Source organism: Motacilla alba, chromosome 4 (genome assembly GCF_015832195.1).
Source record: "Motacilla alba alba isolate MOTALB_02 chromosome 4, Motacilla_alba_V1.0_pri, whole genome shotgun sequence".
Lineage (NCBI taxonomy): Eukaryota > Metazoa > Chordata > Aves > Passeriformes > Motacillidae > Motacilla > Motacilla alba.
In genome coordinates this window covers 45,897,397-45,918,205 of record NC_052019.1, presented here as the reverse complement: position 1 = coordinate 45,918,205, position 20,809 = coordinate 45,897,397, and the positions used below count along the sequence as shown (strand labels likewise).

The following is a 20,809-nucleotide window of genomic DNA, read 5'->3' as shown; positions in this document are numbered from 1 at the left end:
TTTAGTGAAATGAATGCAAAAAAATGATGTACTTTTTCAGAATGTTATTTTGTTTCATTAATCTATTCCCTAACATTGGCTGATGAGGTTATTCTGACACAATGAGTTCTCTTTTTTTTGCAGACATTAATGAATGTGGCTTTTGGAATCATGGCTGCACTTTAGGCTGCGTGAACATCCCTGGTTCCTATTACTGCACCTGCCCGAGAGGCTTTGTTCTGCTGCCTGATAGGAAAACATGCCATGGTAAGGAGCTGTAATACACAAACACTTGGAGTATCCTGTTGGAGAGAGTCCTCATTTCACACTGGAACTGCTGGAAGTTTTGTGTATCGCGCTGCTTGCTTCCAATCCCACGTTATGTAAGCAGGATCAGCTTAGAGTGAGTGAACTGATTTCAGGTGTCGTGTTTAAGGAAGCAGGAGTTACACGTGAGAAATTGTGTGCACTTCTTCAGAGGAGGAAAAAAGAAACTAGTCATGTCTCCAGAGAGACCTCTTCTCAGATTAGGCCCAGTGACACCTTCCAGCTGGATAAGCATTTACATATTTTCAAATGTGGCCTCTGAATTTGGCTCACTCTCTAAGGATTTGCCCAGTCTCTGAAAGAGCAGCTCACAGCATCATGCATTTTCTTTTCAGATCAGGGCTGACAGCATTGCTAATATGTATGACATTAGTGGAATTAAATGTGCATGCTCAGCCTACAAATGAATTAAGCCTTTCTGAAGTAAGTCTAGAACATAAAATATGAAAAGCTTCCAAGTTTTGAGGTCTTGGGATATTGTCAGTCACTTTTGAATTGAAGCTTACGCATAGAAAAAGGTCCTTCTACTTTGTTTATTTGGAATAAAACATTGGTATAAGGCCCAAGCAGGAGTGCCAATGCACACCAATGAGTTCTGTGTGGATCATGGCAGGATTAGGATCTAGGGTATATTAAATATCACTACTGGAGAGTAAATATAGCCATAGAATCTAACAGACTCTAGCAGCCAGTCTATTTTGGACTCCAAGAGTCCTGGGCAGGGCTAGGAGTTGGACTCCATGATCTCTGTGGATCCCTTCCAACACAGGATATTCTGTGATTCTGTAAGAGCCACTTCTTCCTCTTTACTAAGAGGGAGCCAGGAGCAGGATTCAGTGACCCCAGGGTGTGTGTGACAGCTGCAGAAGGCAGCCAACGGCAGCAGAAGAACTATGGGAGCGCTGCAGCCAGAGGTTATTGGGAGATGGGTTATCATTTGGCGTCCAAAACAACATTTAGACACTGTGCAACTCAGTCCTGCTTTGGATGACCAGCTTGAACTGTATGCCTGCATTTAAGGTGCCTGAAATTAGGCAGAAAATAATGTTTTTCTAGCACAGGCTAACGATACAGAATGGATAGTGTGACCTGCAGCACAAGGCAGATGTTCACCAACTATGCCGCTTGAGAGAGACACATACACACAGGATGAGAAGTCCAAATGCTGGCCAGAGATTTTGATGCTTTGTCCTCCAAGTCCTTTATGAAGCTCTTCATCTCAAGCCACAAACTCTGGTCAGAAGGAATTTTCTGGACCCTATTTTCTGTGCTGAAGTGGTTAGCACAGTCCAGTCCAGAATGTAGTTACCCCAGAGAAGCAATATTTGCAAGAGCTATGCCCCATTTAGGCCAATGTGTGCAGCTGATTCATAAAAGCAGCTGTGGAAATCTTGCATTGATTCCAGTCTTATGGCACTAGAATTGAGACAAGGAGATGGAGCACTGCAGAGCAGAAGGTGGAAGGAGCACATCTTGTGAAACTGCATTAAAGAAATACTAAAAAAATGTTGGCAGTATTAGAAATACTGCAGTATTTCTAATAGCAAGTAAAGGAAAGCTATTGCCAAGTCAGCAGGTGATTTTGCCCTTATAACATCTAAAATTGACACTAAGGAACATAGTTTTGTTTCTGGAAGGTTCATCTGTTTTGATTGATCTTAGCTCTTTTATAGTAGGAAGTAGTAGGAAAGTAGTTCTTCCTCATTCTCTTGGTCTTTTATACTTATTCTTTCAGTATAGATTCTTTGTAGTTTTTAGAACCTGATCTATTTTTGATGAAGTACAATAAAGAAAATTTTCAAAATTACTTCAATTTTGATATCACATCTTCAGAATATTTTGGAAAATTTAAGGCTGATAAGTATAATGGCTTCAGGACTCAGCAACTTTGGCTTTCTCCTGGGCTGTAATTATGAGGAGGTGTGGAAAAAATTTGGAAAAGAAAACCAGAAACACAGTATAACAAATCACAAAAAAAGAAGGTGTTAACATCTCTTATTGGGGGCTTAGTAAAAATTTTTATCATCATTTAGGAATTTCTTTCCTCCTTAAATTACTGCAGAGCTAATTACCTGTACGAGTAATGACACCGGATGTAGTCACGGCTGCCTTCAAACATCTAAAGGCCCTGTTTGCTTTTGCCCAGAAGGATCTGTGCTCAAAGCGGATGGCAAAACATGCACAGGTAAGGAACACTTTTCATTTTTCTTAGCTGAATTGACTGCCAGGCTCTGTTTATTCTTGGCACCAAGAGCCAGAAGTGAATGAAGGCATTTTATACTCATTTTGAGCAGCTGTAAATGATTGTACAAGGTAATAGAATGTAAGGTGATTTAAGTGCTAACATGAGCAGTATTCATCTTCATTTTTAATAGATTTTTAGTAGCAGCAACATCCAATATTTGCTGGCAAAGTTTTTTGTTATCAGCACAGATCAAGGCATGTCACAGATTTCTGCTATGGGAGACATCTAAAATTTACACTTGAGAGGACATATATACACAAAATTAAGGCTTGGGTGATAATTTTATTGACATCATGCACCCCAAGTTCAGAGTCACTCTAACTTACCCACAAAAGGGATTTTTTGCAGTCAGAATTCTTGAAGCTGCTACACTCAATCTGTAATTCCCCACTTCAGCAATTTTCCAAATTTAGGGAACTGTAGCTTCTCAACTGCATCTTTTCAGTCTTAGGGGTCAAGATAGCTCCATTACTGACAGCCTTATGCTGTGAAAAATCCTCTTGCCCTTTTAATCCCTTTCATATTGTGGACTGTACTTTATACATGGATTCAGTCATTATTTCTGTTTTGCTAGCTCATGTTGGTATTGAGAATATAACAGGAAAAAACCCCAAAAGAATGGTTTCTTTTTACATGAAATCTTGGTTTGTTTTCTTAGAATGTATCAATTTGTCATCCTAGCCTAATTAACTTCTGGGGAAACAACTGCATTAATTTGCTTTTTCTTTGTATGGAGTGCAAAGTCTGATAAAATTTATTACTCTGTTGTAGATGGGATGAGATTTGCATGGGAGAAGAGTTCTCTGAAACACATTAAAGACCCTCTCTCCTTACATATCCCACCCTCCCACTTTGTGTTACAGCACAACATCTTGTGTTGTAACTTTTCAGGAAAACTCTGGAACAAGTTACTACTAATTTATTTTCACTTCACTAGGCTTCTGCTTTCAGCAGGAGGCCTTTTGATAAATCTACCAGTCACTGAGATGATTTGCACTGTAGAAATCCTGAGCAGAGTGAACCATTCTCTTATACCTCTGATTTTGTTGTATTTTATTTTTTTTTTAGAACGGCACAGTAAAATTTTACAAATGCTCTGTTTAAGGTTGTACATCTCCAGATAATGGTGGCTGCAGTCAGATATGCTCTTCTTTAAGCCCATCCTCCTGGGAGTGTGCTTGTTTTCCTGGATATAAGCTTCAGCGAGACAGAAAGCACTGCACTGCTATAGGTTGGTGTCTTGCTATGCCTGCATATTTCTGCCAAGAAAGGCAAACTTTTTTGAGTTCTTTAAGGTGGATCAACAGGGATTCCTTTGCGCACTGATTCTAGGTTACCTTGTGAAATTTGGGAAGGATTAGTTGTCAGGAAAGACAACTATTGCAAAACAAGGCGACCCCCTCAATGAGGGGAGAGAAAAATGACACGGCATCTGATTCCATCTTCAGAAGGCTGATGAAGTACTTTATTCTATAAATCTACAATTGAATCTGCCATGCACTCACAAGCTCAACTGCACTCATCCATGACTCTCGCTGACTGTCTCGAGATTGCCAGCAGACAATCTCGACACAGACACACTCTTGGCCTTGATTGGCCAAGGGAAGAAAACATCCCCACTTTGGGTAAACAATCTCCACATTCCATTCTACTTTGGCACAACACAGATACAGCAAGTGATAAGAACTGTGTTTTTCTTTCTCTGATGTTCAGAGAACGTGAGTCCCAGCTATATTCCTGGGAAAAGCTGTGCCTTGCTTTTCTCCATGAGGAGAAATGTAGTAACAGACAACCTATTTTGGAAATAAACCAGAACAAGCACCAGTATATGGTTCTGTCCCCTTCACAGGAAGTTCAATCTGTGATCCATCTTCAACATTTCACTCTGGGCTCCCATGATGTGGAGGTCTGTCCTGCAGTACACAGGGTTTTGTGCCTTCACATAAACGGGCATAGTTCCTGCCTATGGTTAGAGAACTGGGACTGAAGTCTCTGTGTTTGGAGAACAGGGTAGGGAATAGTCTGCAAAGGACCTTCCATAAAAGGATATTTCTCCCCGACTGCCCCCAGGAAGCTGAGGTGTTTGATGTACACTTTTGGATTCCTGGCCCTTCTGTTCTGTCTCAGAAAAGGGCAGACTCCAGTGATCAGCAAGGTATAAGCAATTGCCAAGAGAGAGGAGGAAAAAGAAGCTTTTAATTTGTGCCCAAAATAAGGGGAAAGCTATGTGGTTTTTTGGGTTTTTTTTTTTGGTTTTTTTTGTTTTTTTGGGGGATTGGTATCTTTCTTGCTTTTACTACAAAAGACTTCTCCATATGCAAAATTTAAGTTATTCTGGCATTTATGGTGATGCTGTGAAATGTAGAGAGATGATTGCCTCGAGGCTAAGGCACTCGGTGTGAAATGCAGCAGGACTAGTGACTCCTTTTGTCAGAAATGCTGAGGCTGATGCTGTAAACTTATATTCACATTTATCTTTAATTTCTTAGACAAGTGGAGTGTAAGAAAATTGCCGTAATTTCTTTTTGCTTCTGTTCCTATTTTGTCTTTTATTGTAACTTATTTACAACACTACTTAGGTAGTAATGCAAGTTAGAGATCACTTTGAACTTAGTGCAATTAACATACAGGCAAATTTTAATCGACAGGTCCTAAGCCATTTTTGTTATTTGCAAATGGCCAAGATATCCGCCAGATCAGTTTTGATGGAACAGATTACGCAAGTTTACTTGACTGGCAGATGGGAGTAGTCTTAGCACTGGACTCTGACCCGGTGGAAAATAAGGTAAGGCATTAAAAATGAGAGGATTCTGGAGTGTTGCAAGGACAAAAGGATTGAGCTTTCATGTGCCTTAACCTTTCCTCTGTCAGTGATCTGGATTATGCATTATGCTGCTCGTTGTTCTGTCTCCTGTCTAGGAGTACAACTGGTATAGGCTGCCAAACATTAGTTGAAGAGTTTCATCCTTGAATTATTAATTTTTTGTACATTGAAAATGATAGTTCACAGATAATTTGGATGTCTAAATTCACTTCAGACATGATTTCAATTTTAAAGAACTTCTGTGTGAGTTTTCTCCATTAAGACTGCGGTGTTGTTTTCTGGAAATACATTGTTTGGTTTTTTCACTGTGCAGTGGTACAAACAAAAGTATCTTTTATTCTATCCATATGAATCTGTATGATCCCTAGTAAATGTTGTAGTAATCTTGTTTCCCATGTCCCGATATTATTGAGCAAAACTGCTGAATGCTCACAGAGTCTATTGCTCTTCCAAAATGCACTCCTCACATACTAGATAGTGTTGTTGGAAACAGGAATCTTCTGTGTATAAAGACCTGTTTGTCTGCGTGGCCACATCCTAATGCCCTACTCCTTGCCTGCAGAGTTGGGAAGAATAGGAGGTCAGCTGCGCTTTGCTAAACCTTCTGTGGCAGACCGTTATATTTTCCCATGGAGAGACTTATTTCCACTGTAAAAGTGTTACAAAGAAATACTGGATGGTACAGTGAAAGCTGATGAGGAGCTCAGTTAAGTTGTTGGAAGCACCTCAAGGCCCAGAAGGACAACAGCTAAACAAATGTGAATGTTGCCAGATCTGCATTTACAGGAGGAGCACTTCAGGCACTTCTGGAACATCTCCACTTGCTCCCGAAATAGGGTCCTGCTGGAGAGGCAGCAGTTGCCCTGTGCTGTGCCAAGTGTGGATCAGCTGTGCCAGTGACTCTGGTGTGCCCCAGGGATCCCCTCCTGCAGTGTTGGGTGGCAGAACAGAGGTGTGGGGGGACACGCAGGGGGCCAGCCAGGCTGAAGGAGCCTGCTCCTGTCAGCTGGGTGGCAAGGCAGCACCCCTTTGTGCTCCCAGGGTGTTGAATTAGCTGGTCTAAGGCTAGAGGCTCCCTCCAGTTTTGTTGGACCTCATGGCCAGCATCAAAGCAAAGTTATTTGTTTTGCTGTTACCATTTCCAAAGAGAGCCTCAGCACTACTTTTGATATGGTTGTGCCATACAGCGATTGCTCCCTCTGGTATTGGGATACAAGACAAAATTTACACATCCTTGGAAAATGCAAACCTAGTTTCCCCACCAGCAAAGAACTTTTCTTTTGACCCCAAACTAAGAAACCTCTTCTGGAAATGCTGGAGCCTTACAGAATGGATACCTAGTAAAAAATTAAGATAGCTGCAGGATAAAAGAGTGGAAAAAAATACCAATAAATTTTATAACTCCTTTTCCCCTTCCCAGCTCCTTGATATACATAGAGTGCTGCTATCTTCTCCACACTTCTCACTTTTCAACATGAGCAGCCAGTGAAATGGCAACATGCTGCTTTCTGCCTGTTCCTACTTTTGCTTCCTCAGCTGTGCTTCATATGAAGTAGCTGCTGGCTGAAACAAAACTGCAGGATATTCAAAGGGCTGTATTTAGGGCAACCAGGATTTACAGCTAAGCACAAGCTGCCTGTAGAAGTCATCCTGGTTGAAGGATAAGTGTCTTTTTATTTGATCAGGGATCACGGCTTACCTGTGCAGCCTTTTGTGAATAAGCAGTTTAGGGAACTTTCCTGACAAAAAAGGTGTTTTAGAATGGAGCTACTAGACAGAGGAGGCAGAGTGGAAAGTGAGATGAGAACTAATGACACCTTGTCTCTTATTTATTCACAGATTTACTTTGCCCACACTGCCTTGAAATGGATAGAACGAGCTAATCTGGATGGCTCAGATCGTGAAAAGGTTATTCATGGAGCTATAGATACACCCGAAGGCCTTGCTGTGGACTGGATTAACCGTAAATTATACTGGACAGACAGAGGGTACATGCTCCACAGTGCATTTATGCTGAAGCATGCCATAAAATATTTGGAATAAATGACTGGTGATGCAGAAATAGCTGAGATATCACTCTAGTTCAGTAGTGCTTCACATTCTGATTGGATAGTTTTCGTCTCAAGTATATACAGTTGGAAGGTTCTTTAAAACTAAAATGCTGGAAGCTCACTTGCAGTCTGTGTTGTGTTTTTATCTTTGTCTTTCCAAGAAGCAAGGGTTTGGACTCAGTTGCGAGGAATCTAAAGCATGCACTGAATATATACATACATGCATGTGCACATGTGCATGTGAATATGTTTCCTTACACTGTTTTTTATATACGTACGCTGCATGTGAGTGTGTATGTATAGGTATATCTTTGTATATACATACATACATACATACATATATACAGATAAAAAAGAATATTATGGTATTGAGTACATCTTGGGCAGAAGTCAGCGATGCTGGCAGCTAGAATCATGTTATTGGAGAGTCTTGTCAATTATCTCTGATAAAAGAGGAATGGCTGCTGCCAGGCAATGTGACCACCTTTCAGCTGATACCTAACCTTATATGCAGAGGGAAACAAAACTGACCTTTGATGAAAAGGCAGTTTCAGATCACAACAGATAATGAAGACTCCTTGAAGAGTGGTCATGAGCTTTCAACATGATCCACAATTCATTAGTTGATAAAAAGTAATTTTGAGTGTTTAGATCACTCTCCTTCTCCATTTTAAATATTCTGCTAGTCCACTTCCTTGCTTTTAGGTACAATATTGTCATATGATTGAGCCATTGTAGAAATACGCCGGTGTTTCTTGTGAAATGGGAGATTATGGTGCTTTTCTCCATAAGACAGGACATATTCACGGGGAATATGAGAATCTGAACCCGCAAATTCCTTCTCACCCACTGTATTTACCTGTTTGTATTCCACATTTGCAGGAATATATTTCTCCTTCCATCTCTGGGACCTTTCTTTGAAGGTTCAAAGAGGCATGGAAGGCTGTAGGTTTGCTTGCAGGTAGAGGCAGATATTTGTTTGGCAAGATGAACATTGCAGCAATAAAATCAGTTTTCTGGAAAAAAGGTGAATTGAAATATTTGCAATGTAGATTCTATACTTGACTTGGCCACAGATTTTATGAGTAATCTTAAGAACCTTAGACTCACTCTTTCCTGCAAAATAGATGTAATATGTAAAATGACCACTGATTTCTGAATGAAAAATGCTATGCAAAAGTACTATTAAAAATTCTTTATCCATTTGGTAATGGTATTCAGTTAGGAGCTGGTTTTCCTCCTAACTCCTTTTAAAACTAGCATTTATCTATTAGTGATCATACTTGCAATTCATTATTCACCCAAAGAAGGAGAACTTCATGTCTTCTGCAGACCAGCAGGTATTTTATCATCATGCCCTGGACCAGATAATGAAGCTGTAACATGAATTACTTGTTGATAAAACAACTAGACATCCCACATCAGCAGGATTACTTCCTGTCGCTGTGAAATTATTTATTACAGCTAAACTAAAGCAATGCAAAATCTTAGTGCATTCAGCCCAAGAAGGCAATTAAAAAGATGGCAGGGAGGACCTAACAGTGCTCTGTGTGTTGCAGGAAGGTGTGCATTGAGAGGAGCAATCTGAATGGAATGCAAAGAAAAATGATCATCTGGGAGGATCTCTCCCAGCCCCGAGGGATTGCCATTCACCCATTTGCTAAGTAAGGAGTGATAAACACAGTAAATCATGTAATGCTTGTGGATGATTTTTAAAAATGAGTGTGCAAGCTTTGCTCTTTTGGCAGTCAAAATATGCATTAGTCTCATGCTGGGTTAGTCATTGCCCTGCAGAGCTGTGTGAACTGTAATGCTTTATTGCAGGGTTTCTTTCATGAGCTGGGACATGTTCATTTCTCATATAGATTTTAGAAGAAAGTAATCGGAGCATTAATGATACTACATGCAGTGTAAGTTAAAGATAAGCGTCAGCAACTGAGGTCACTGACAGCTGTAGGTGCCACACTACAAACTTTGATAACTCCATATCTAGTAGTGTGAAGAGGGTAATCACTTTTAACCAGCAGTGCTTACAAAGCTGCCCTTTTTTTTTGGTCCATGTTTCAGTTTCAGAGGAAACTAAACATAATTTACTGTTCTGGAGATTTGTTGTTTTAAATGCACCTTGTATCTTCTTAATAGTGTTGAAATGATCTCATGTGTTTAAACTCTTGATGAAATTCTGGCTGTTTCAATCAAAGCAAAGTCCCATGGATTTTTAGTCAATATGCTTGTACTAGGAGGATTTTAAATCTGGTCCTTCAAATTTTGTTTTGATGCTCACATCCTGCTATAACTAAGTACTGATGAATCAGAAAGAAGCAGGTTTGAGGAGGGTGTTTTGCTAGCTTACCTCTGCCCATAAAAGACCTGAAAGAACCTTTCAGTAGAGGTTGAATGCTATTGAAACATTTTGCAGGATAACTTTGAAGAAAGGTAGGTTCTGCCAGATTGTTTACTAGAATTATTGGTAGAGGCAAAGCATGCAAAGGGAAAGGGAGGAAGAAACATCATTAAAACCTAACTTTTTAGAAAGTTAATGGTGAAAGGATGAACAGACATTATGGCAATGTCCATAGTTGTAAATATTAAAGAGGGATATGAAGCACAATTAGAGTTCTTGAAAATACTGATCCCTGCATTAGTTAGAGCAAAACTGCTTGTGTAACTAAAGCTAAGTGAATCCTTGGGTTATTTCAGTAAACCTGACAGAGGCAAATGGTGCCTGGGAAGATGAGCCCAAACTTCAGACATTATTTGCAATTATAGCTATCCTCATTTTGAGTTGCCTTCTAGCATTGTGTGTTCATTGAAAACTGCTAAAAACCCAGTGAGTAACACACAGGACTCTAGAGGGAGATCCTGAGAATCATGATTTTATTAAAGGAAAAAGATTCTGAACCTGATATTGGTGTATTTTTTAAACAACCTGCCTACTCTTGCTTGTTTTGTAATGGGTAATTTTAGTTTCATTTCTTTATTGTTGTAACCCTCTTTAGACAAGGGTCTGGCTAATGCATTGTTTTCTGTAGTCTGGATTTGCTAAAATACCATTAGCTGTCACATGGAAAATCAAAAAGCAGATATGAAGAGCTGTGGCAGTTAACATAGTCAGTAGTTGTTTTCCAAAGGTTTCATGCCAGTGAACAGGGTGAGGATTCTGCACAAGTCCCAGTGCAATCACCTGGAGTCTTATGGCAAGCGTGGAAAGATCAGCAGCCAATATGTTTGCTTGAAGCGTGAACTTTTTCTCCAGTGAGTCAGGGCTGTATTGCTCTGATCTGACCTTTCTGCTTTGAAAGAACTCTGTGGAGAGGAGGACAAACATTTACTTACTGACTTCCTGTATTCATTTTGTTTTCTGAAGGAGATTATTCTGGACTGACATGGGGGCCAATCCGCGGATTGACAGCTCTTCATTGGAAGGCTTCGATCGCAGGGTCGTAGCCAGCACTGGCCTGCTGTGGCCCAGTGGAATAGCTCTGGACTACTTGGCTGACAAGGTGTACTGGTGTGATGCTAAACAGGCCGTGGTTGAGAGCGCAAACCTGGATGGTTCTGGTCGTCGAATTCTTGCACAGAATGATGTAGGTGAGGCTTTGGGGTTGATAATTACCTACTGCTGTTTGTCCTTGTGTGTGTATATCTGTGTATGTGCATGAAAACTACTGGCCAGCTGCTGTGCTATGTATCCCATGCTATGTTAAGGTTAATGACAGCACTTGAGTTCTTCATTCTGTTACCCAGCTGACTTTTATTCATTTTAGCAAAAGCACGTCTTTCTAACACTGTCTACTTTTATTAATGAGTCGCTTTGCATTGCACAGAGAACTTCTCTGTGCAATGCCTTCTTTCTGCCTTCACAGAAAAATGAAAATAATCAAAAAATTTAAAATGTGGTTTGCTTTTCCCATGCGTGGCTGCTTAGTTTAATTTAAACACAGGTTTTGCTGTGTTAATTCCATCAGTGAGTTATGGTGACATCAGAAGAATTAATCTGGAATCAGAGGAATTAATCTGGGTCGTTAATGTCCTTGAGCAGCAAACCTGTATCTGCAGTGTTGAGCACTGGAAGGATTGTAAACATACAACAGATACCAAATGAAAAATTATTTTATGATGTATTGATAGTTTTTATGGCTAAGATTTCTACTGTTTGACACATAACTGAGTTCTTCTGAAGCAAAAGAACAGAGGTCTTAGCAACAAGGAGCTGATGTTGTACCACATCTAAAGTAAACCATGTGTTTAAGAATCTTGTACATGGCAAATTAGTTTCTGGAGAGGACAATTCCTTTTGATCATGGGATCTCTCTGGGGACCATTTTGTAGGTGTGCATACAAAACATGGGCAGAGTGAGGACTCGTAGCTCAATGCCACGACTGCCATGGGTAACCTTATGGTTACTGTGTTGAGCAGCCTCTGTTCTGGTCTGTGCTCTGGGAAGGCTTGTGTTCATCACCTAAGCCAGATACCCTCCCAGTCTTTTGGAGGTGAGCAAAGTGAGGTCCTGGAGGAATAAGTGTTCTCCAGAATATAAGACATCAAAAGGCCCAAGAAGTAATTTCATAGTGATTTTCAGCCTTCTTCTCTCTTCCCTTTGCTCCCATGGCGACTGCCTCCTCCAGGAACAGGGCAGTACTGCAAAGGAGGACATTGAAACCTGATCAAAGTTTCATTTTGTTTCTCCACAAGGAGTAAGACAGTGCCTTACAGAGAGAAAAAAAGAGAAGGAGAGCTAGGAGCACTATAGAAACATGGATTATGTGAAAGGAGCAGTGATACGGCTGTTTGGAGGTGAGAGAAAAGGACATGAACATCTGTATGCAAAGAAGTGAAAGAGATGTAGGCATATGAATTTAGAGAAGCATGTCCTGATCATTTGCTAATGCTGTTAGTGAAGACTGGAATTCAGTTTTTGTTGTTGAACAGCTGTACACTGGAGGACGGGAAGGTGGCACCTCTTCATAGGTGTTCTGCTGTAACATGAATTTTTATTACAGCAGCTCCCTCTAGTGCCCCTGTACTGAGAGTTTGTTCAGTAGAGCTGCATGCCAAACAGGTAAATTATTTTTGCTCTTCCACCTAACCCCGTTTTCAGCTGTAAGCAACACAGCCCATAATAACCTGCCTGAGGCAACAAAGAGCACAACCATCCCTTTTGTTTATGCAGCGGGTTGCATTTGTACTGTTCCTGCTGTCTCCATAGACTGACAATAGGCTTCTGATTTTAATCCTTAATATATTTGCAAAATAAGAGGTTAATGAAGTGCTGGTCAAAGCAGGATGCTGTTTGTGAATAGTGCAAACTACAGATCCTACAACTGTGTTCGGGTGTTTGGGGACAGTATCTACATCTTGATCTAGTTGTTCAAATTTAATGGGAAGAAAAGGTAAGAACCAAGATCAGTGATTAAGCAGGGGTCAGTGGAGGTAGTTAGGTGTCAATAATACCCTCTTCAACATAACACTGAGGAACACTTACACAGTGTCTTAGAAATTTTTTGTAAAAACCTGGTTTTTTTCAATTTATTTGAGAGGTGAATTTAAGATATATCAACACATACTCCTTTCCCAAGGTTCTAATCGTTATCTCTATTGGGGTTATCTGTTGTTTTCTTGTTTGCTTGCCTTTGATTTTATTTTTTAAACTAATACTTGTTGAGATCCCAATTTCATCACTGAAATTAAACACCACCTAGCTGAGGTCTACATCAAGAAGCAAAAGCACAGACCATAAACAAATCATGTACTAAAAAAACATACCTTTCAGAAGGGCTCAGACTGCAGTGGTAGAGTGCAGTGCCATTGAGGGTCTAAGGACCACAACAAAGCAAACCTGCTTCAGCCAGGAAGCATCCACTCTGAAGCCAGGTGTACATCTGTGGAAGAATAGCATGTGTTCATACCTTCTTTCCATTGCAAAAATCTTGCCCAAAGGCTGCCTTGAAGGCAGATTTCCCAGTGTATACAAAAAAATGCATAGTTCCATATGGACTAATGGCAATTTTCTATCATCAGACATTAGAAAGAGTCAGAATCATTTTGTAAAGATCTTTATGCCTGCCATTATTTATATGAAATTGCCCTTTGGATTCTGAATTGCTGAGCTTATCTCTGGAAGTCAAACTAGGGATCTGAGTTTTCCTAGCGCAGATAATATTGTGCTAGCCAGGAAAAGTTCCTGTGCTCTGAACTTTGGGGTAGAATCTCTTGCAGCTGCAGTTAGTCCTGTAATTGTTAGGTGCCTGGTTGAAGCTGATGTCTGGGATCCTGTTGTTGTCAGTGAAAAGAGAAGTTACTTGGATGACCTATTGCCTCCTGTGGTTCATGTTAGCTGGCTGTATGCCCCTCTGCATTGCACTTGTGTGTACTTTTGGCACTTGAGAGGCCACACACTGGCTTTAAGGCCCTAGCAGGAGTCAGTGGCCGCAGTGTCTGTAGCTCCCAGGCTGCCCCGTGCCAGGATGCTTGTGCAGGATGACATGTGCTATGAGCTCCTTTCCTCCTTGTACTGTGAAGACTGCAAAAGGGGCTGTGCATCTCAGCAGCTCTCTGCCAGGCCATGTCACGGCAGAGCAGGGAGGTACTCCAGTTCTGAAAGGCTGGTCCCAAGGCTGCCTCAAGAAATGATGATGTGTGAGGTAGAAGCATCTTGTGAACTAGATCTGGTTGGAAGTCACCAGAAGCACAGAGCGTGTACTGAGCCATGCAAGTGTCCCAGCCTCCTTGCTAAGAGCACAAGTAACCTGTGCCCGTGGTACAATGCTCATGAACACTTATCCCTCCCCACGGGAAATCAAACGGAGCACTGGCTATGGCTAGGTCCCTGTGTTAGAAGTTGATCTATAAGCAGATAATGCTTTCCTTTACAGGGTTTCTTGCGTGTGTTCTACAGATGTGGAAGTGATAAACCTAATGTCTTTGTAGGCCGCCCTTTTGCTGTAGCGGTGTTTGAGGACCACCTGTGGTTTTCTGACTGGGCTAGGCCATCACTAGTGAGGGTGGACAAGAAGACCGGCCAAAACAGGGTACGTCTCCGAGGCAGCATGCTGAGACCCTCATCAGTGGTTGTAGTTCATCCTTTGGCGAAACCAGGTACACTGCAAAAATCAAGCAGTCATTCCCTTCCAGCCTCCTCTTGTTCACTGATACCAGTAGAATAGATGTCCTTGGATAGAGGATTATCTTCTCAGAAATAGGCTCTTTAAAAAGCCTTGCATAGTCAGACTGGCACGTATTGAAAGCATCATCTGGGCATGTGTCCCAAGAATGCTGACAGATTTATGTTCATGCCCAAGAATAGATGCTGATCAATTGCCATGAGGCTACCACAGTTTTTTATTTTCTATTTATCCTAGTCTATTAGCACCCCCCCCCCCCCCCACTCCAATAATAACAAATGACATGGGGAAAGATTTTGTGAGATTTATTAGTTTTTGATCAAATAGTTTGATTTTCTGTTGGGAACAATCTCCCTGTAAAGAGAAATGAGCAATTCAATAGACCAGGATTGAGAGATGGTAATCACAGGTTCCTTATGTCCTTGAAATATTAGGACTCTAAATATCAAAGGAGAAACAATAAAGGAAATAAGGTTTAAAAATGTGGTACATGCATTAGATACAGAGTACATGAATCTCTTTTCCTGACAAGGGCTAGGTGACAATATCTATGCTTTACTACATGCATTTGTTGTTATATAAAAAAATAAAATTAAATTAAATCCTAGTTTTTGTCAGTCCTTATTCTTTTTCCAACTGCTTCAACTCTGCATATTTAAACAGAGATGTTGACTGAAGAAGCAGCTTGTTAATTTTCCTGTTTTTCTTCATTAGGGGCAAATCCTTGCCTTTATGAGAATGGAGGCTGTGATCAGATCTGTGAAAACAGGTTTGGAATTGTCCACTGCAAGTGCCATCCAGGATTTGTGAAAACTCAAGGTGGAAAATCCTGTCATGCTCTGGATTCTTCTAACTCAACAGCAGGTACAGTCCTCCAGTTCCCAAAAAGCCCCCCCTCAAACCCTCGAGGATCCTGACAGGTAGCACTGGAAAATTTCACCTTGCTCTAACATAAGGGATGATGGTTTCTCTGAAGAATGAAAATGCTGGCATGTTGTTCTTGGGACAGCAAGGCAACAGACATGTTGTCTGACCACTGTAATTTTCCCCTTGGCATTTTAGCAGTGAAAAATTGTGTGCAATGCAGACAATTATTGTGAGCATCGTGTCACATTTCTTCTTTTGTATTTGAGAAATCTCTCCACTGAGTGCTTTTAGGAATAATTGGATGTCAGAAACACATTAGTCTGATCCTTATTTTAAAAGGAAACCACAATGATTATTGGAAAGTAGACAAGTATTTGAAAATCAGATGTCTGTTTCAGTAGATTTAAATAATCCATGTCACTTTTTTCTTGTTCTTTTCAGGAAGTGTTTTTGTGCGCAAGGAGGTAATGCCAATGCCACCACCAGAGACTGTGCTCCAGAGCACTGGAATTTTTAAGGATGCAGACAATGGGGAAAAGCAGAAAATAATTTTCTTTACAGCTGAAATCATGGTATCAGGTATAGTCTGATGGTTATCTTCCTTATGCTTACTCTGAAGCTCTGAACAGGTTAATAGAGCAGAAAGAAGTAATAGACCTTAAAGACAGACCTTAAAGAAAGAAAGGTTCATTTTAGAGACTGGTGGTATTCATGCTCTTAAGCTTCTAACAAGAACTTGGGTCTGTGCAATTATTACTGAGGACTGCATTTTGTTTGTATCTCTATTCCTTGGCTATATCAACAAAAATTGATAATATTATCCTGGTCTAGAGAACAAACATTTCTAACTTGGAACACTTGAGAAAGTCTCTCCCTTAGGTTTTTAAGTATATTTCATTCCTTTAAAAAAAGTTAAAATAAGCCCATTTAATTCTACCTGTCTTTGATGACACTAGATCATTAACTTTCGCAGTAGGTTTTGAATAAAATATTCAGAAATCCTGATACTAAGTGACATGTCAACTCCATCTAGACAAAGAGAACAGCTGCAGTGACTGTACTGGCTTGCCCTTATTAATCCTGGAGAGTTAAGTTTCAAACTTTGACTGCATGTTCTGGTTTTCTTAGTTTGTTTTTCTGTAATATAGATATACACTACCTCCTTTGATGCTTCCAAATACATCTAGTGGTTTGTTATTTTTTTTCTTTTGCTTATGCTGTAGATGAAGATGACTGCACTGCCCTAGAATGTTATGTCAATGCAGAGTGTGTTTTGCTGGAAGATGGTGCTATGTGCCAGTGTTTGAAAGGATTTACCAGGAAGGGGAAATCATGCTATGGTAAATAAAACATTATTATAACTTTCAAAAAACTGTAGACTGGGGGGGAGGAAGAAAATATATCTCCTTTCACATTGGCAGCTCTGCTGTGTGAGGCATCAGGGAAAGGTCAATACTCTAAGAGGGATGATGAGCAGAAAGCATGTGAGATGAAATGGCTAATTATCATATGTCTTTTTTTTCCCCTCGAGCCATGAGTGTTAATCCTATTAATATTAACAAGCAATAACACAGATAATAGAAGTATAATGTATTTATTTGCAAAAATTGACTAATGATAAAAGCTCAGTCCATAGTTAATGTCTAAATTAGACATAAGGAATCTCTTCAAAATTAGTATTCCTGATGTGATATTTATATAAAAGTGCTGCTTTAGTTTATTTCAAGCACTAGAAAGAGTAACAGCCATGCAAAACATTGCTGAAGGTGGTCTTTAGGTTTCTGGTCTTGTTTGCAACATAAATAGAATAACTGTTTTGCTCTCACAAAGGTCAAGAGAGGAAGGTGTTAGAAACAGAAAAAAAATACCATTTGGTGGCTGAGCATGAAGAGACTCAGAAGAATCTGTGTTACTATGGAAAGGAAAAAAAATTAAGCTGAAATGGGCATACATTTTTTCCACTATAGCACTTTTTCTTTTTTTAAGCCTGTGTCTTCTTTTATAAAACAAAGTTGCTAAATGCTCTTAAAGGTCTTTTCCAACTTAATAGATTATATTATTCTATAACATAAAGCTATTTTTGAATCAGATAATTTCCTCTGAATAGGTTTATTTTTAAGCAAATGATATTTGTGATATCATTTTGTTGACTCTCGGATTTTAGAACACCCCCATCAAACTTCATACCAAAAAAGACCACCAAGTCCTTCTCTTCCCATTTGCTTCACATGCACAAATGCCAAGTGACAGCCCAGTCTGAGGGAGATCCATGGTGCAGATGTTTCAGCGATGGTTTACTGACCCCAGCATCCTGTCCTTTGCTGTGTCCCACAGACGTGGACGAGTGCGCCGCACGCATGGACCGCTGCAATCGAAGCGTGTCTGACTGCATCAACACGGAAGGGGGCTACGTCTGTAGGTGCCTGGAAGGCTACACTGGAGATGGAGTCCATTGCTATGGTATGGGCATGTGGGAGGGCTCTGCCCTGTCTGGAAGGCTGAGGCATTTCTGCCTCTGTGGTGCCTTCCTCCCTGTTTGAAGTGTGGTAACATCAGCAATTGATCAATATGCAAAGCTTGTAGTTGTCAGTGAATATCTCCTCTCAGTGTTTGCACTCTTTTTAGTGGCTATAGAAGGAGAGAGAGGAGGAGGGAAGTGGAGGTGAAGCAGTAGAGCTTTATTGGAAATCATTGCCATGAATATAAACGAAAGCAGGTATTGAGTGTGTCATAATACTCATCAAATAATTCCAGGTCTGTTTAATAGGCATGAGGTTCAAGGTGTGACACTGACAACTTGAGTACATTTAGAGTCTTGTTAATAATCAGACCCACTGATTTTCCCATCCAGCTCTAATGCCAGGTCTTTAGTTCATTCCCTACGTCTCTTAAATTCTTAATCCTTTTTAGTGGTAAATATGAACAGGAAGCTTTTTCTTTCCAGTATTTGACAAGCACACAGTTTGTTCAGAGCTTTATGCAAGTCTTGCCTTCTCTTTTGTCCTTTTCTTTTACTTTTTTCCTTTATAGCCTAATTGAAAGCCTAACAAGTTTGAACCAATTTTTACATAATCTTTACTGGACTTAACACTGATTAGGATGACTGAAAAATTAAAAACAATATCATTATTATGGGTAGAATGGGGAAAGTGTCAGAGGCAGATGAATCGAGAAGGCCTTTTGCCTGCAGGGGTCAGAGAAAGCTCAGGTCTTTCAGGGTGTTTGGAAGTGCAGATGGAAGTGCACACAGAAGTGACAAGGTCCTCTTGCTGACACGGCACAACCTGTAAGGCAAGTCCTCAAGCAGCCTTGGGCTCTTTATGTCTTACTTACCACTATACTGTGGAATAGTTGTTCAGGATGTAGTACCTTCCACTGTCATTGAAAAACAGTCTATTATTTCTCTGAAGTCTTTAAGTCCAGAAAATAGATTCTCAACTGATAAAAGATGTAGTATTACTAAGATGTAAACATAACTGAAACTAATTTTGTGTTTGATGACTTGAAATATACTGTGAAAGCCAGAAACTAGTAAGTGATTTTGTGCTTTAGTTGTAAGTGCCTGCATGCATGCACAGTGCCCAGGAATGTGATGGTATGTTCAGTGATAACACACGATGAGTTCATGTGGTGTTGGTGAAATCACACTTCTTGAAATATGCTGCAGCAGTTGTGTTCCCCTCAACCCCTCCTTTTTCTTTTTTAAGCGCTCTGAATTTCGTATACTGTTTTGAGCTAGATTGTGGTAGTTTTACTGTAGAAAAATTCCAAGCAGTTTAAGCAATCATTTCATAAAAATTGGGGTAGCAGATCTGTAATTCCTCGAAGTAGACCTGGCACATTTATTCTGCTGACGGTTCTTAAAATGAATTAGAAGCTCCCAAACTCTGCTGTGTGAGCCAAAGGTTTCACGTTTGGGGGGGGTGCTTTGTCACTTAGCAAAATGCAGGTGGCCAGCCTGGCAGGAGCTGCTCCGTGGGCTTTAGAGAGAAGGTGTGGGGGAAGGAGGAGGTTGTGCAGCAGAATGGGGGTGAGAGATGTGTATGAACCTAACATGGTCTCTGAGCCTGGAAACTCTTGTAGTCAGGGAGCCTCTTCACAGTCACCTCACTCATTGAAGCGTTTACACAAACTGAATAAACCTGTAGATTTCTAGACACTTTTTTTCTGCCTAAACTCTTGTTAGGCTGAACCAGGTGGGTGGTACAGGGGTGGGCAGCTCCTCACTCCCAAACCCTTCTGCTGTGTTACTGCAAGAATGCCAATATATGGATCCGGGCTGCAAGCAATGACTAGCAATGCCAGGAGAATACATCTGGTACAAATAAGTCTCTTCTTCAACACTGCTGGACTTGTTAACATTTCATGGGGAAGCCTTTCTCTCCTTCTCCCCATGGAGAGTTTCTGCAGCAGCACAGCATGCTCTTGTGCTATAGAAAGGATGCTGGTTGCTTTTCCATTAGGCTTTCCATGAAGGCAAATTTGCAGAGGGAGATGTCTCTGGAGTTTTTCCCCACTGCCTGGGGAGCGCAGTGCTGCTACTGCTGCCCTTTTAGCCGATGCTCTGAGGCATTTCATTCCTCTAACTGCAGACTGTTTGGGTGACAGATATTGATGAGTGCCAGACGGGGTCCCACACCTGTGGAGAGAACATGACCTGCACAAATACAGAAGGAAACTTCACTTGCTCGTGTGCTGATCCTGCTTCCGGAACTGGCGTCGGTTGCAGTGAGTAAACGGAGTGAGCAAATAAAACAAAGTGGCCCGAAATGAAGAGCTGTGTCCTTGGATAAATTGTTGTACCTGGAAACTAAAGGATCCCTGTATAGTAACATCCTGACAAGACTGTGGATCCGTTTAGCATTGCCTTTAGGAGGCTGTTTTGTGGTGGACTAAGGAGAACAGATCCAAGTTTAGTAAGGAAATATCTACATTAAGGTTCAATGTAAATTTTTTACTGTCTAAATGCACCAACAGATCTATCAAATGTCATTTACAATCTACAGCAGAAGTAAATGCTCCTTAGAAGTAACATTTTTTGAGGGTAATTTCAGTCTGCGCCATTTTTCAAACGCCCTGTGCCGTCTGTTGCTTTGCAGAAGGCTAGCAGAGGAAATGCACATGATTTAAGTGCCATTTGATTCTTCAGTATAAGCTTGTCTTTCAGTTCCAGTCACTAATTGTTCAAAAGAGCTCTGAAACTCCTTAGAAAATCTGATTATCAATTTACTGAAGGGAACTGCTACAAGTTCAGCACTAGTGACTGTCTGACCTTCGTTTTGGCACCTCAATGAGGTAGCAGCAGTCTCTGAAAATGAGACTGACTCATTCTTTTACTCTGTGTCAGCCCACTTGTTAAGGGTGAATTTTACTGCAGATGGAGTGACTTTC

At 40.6% G+C, this 20,809-nt stretch overlaps 1 protein-coding gene across 2 annotated transcripts in view; it reads left to right on the top strand.

The window, feature by feature from the left end:
• Window positions 1-20,809, top strand: part of EGF (epidermal growth factor) — a 58,422-nt gene that overhangs the window by 23,128 nt on the left and 14,485 nt on the right. Inside the window, exons 8-20 of one of the 2 annotated variants that reach the window (XM_038135956.1) lie at window positions 124-246; window positions 2,369-2,491; window positions 3,657-3,782; window positions 5,200-5,336; window positions 7,215-7,363; window positions 8,986-9,090; window positions 10,794-11,013; window positions 14,303-14,525; window positions 15,266-15,415; window positions 15,860-15,997; window positions 16,642-16,758; window positions 17,753-17,878; window positions 20,027-20,146. In XM_038135956.1, coding sequence (XP_037991884.1) covers window positions 124-246; window positions 2,369-2,491; window positions 3,657-3,782; window positions 5,200-5,336; window positions 7,215-7,363; window positions 8,986-9,090; window positions 10,794-11,013; window positions 14,303-14,525; window positions 15,266-15,415; window positions 15,860-15,997; window positions 16,642-16,758; window positions 17,753-17,878; window positions 20,027-20,146 — 1,857 coding nt within the window. Of the gene's footprint in view, window positions 1-123; window positions 247-2,368; window positions 2,492-3,656; window positions 3,783-5,199; window positions 5,337-7,214; window positions 7,364-8,985; window positions 9,091-10,793; window positions 11,018-14,302; window positions 14,526-15,265; window positions 15,416-15,859; window positions 15,998-16,641; window positions 16,759-17,752; window positions 17,879-20,026; window positions 20,147-20,809 lie in introns of both variants that reach the window. The other variant, XM_038135957.1, reaches the window with a different exon arrangement.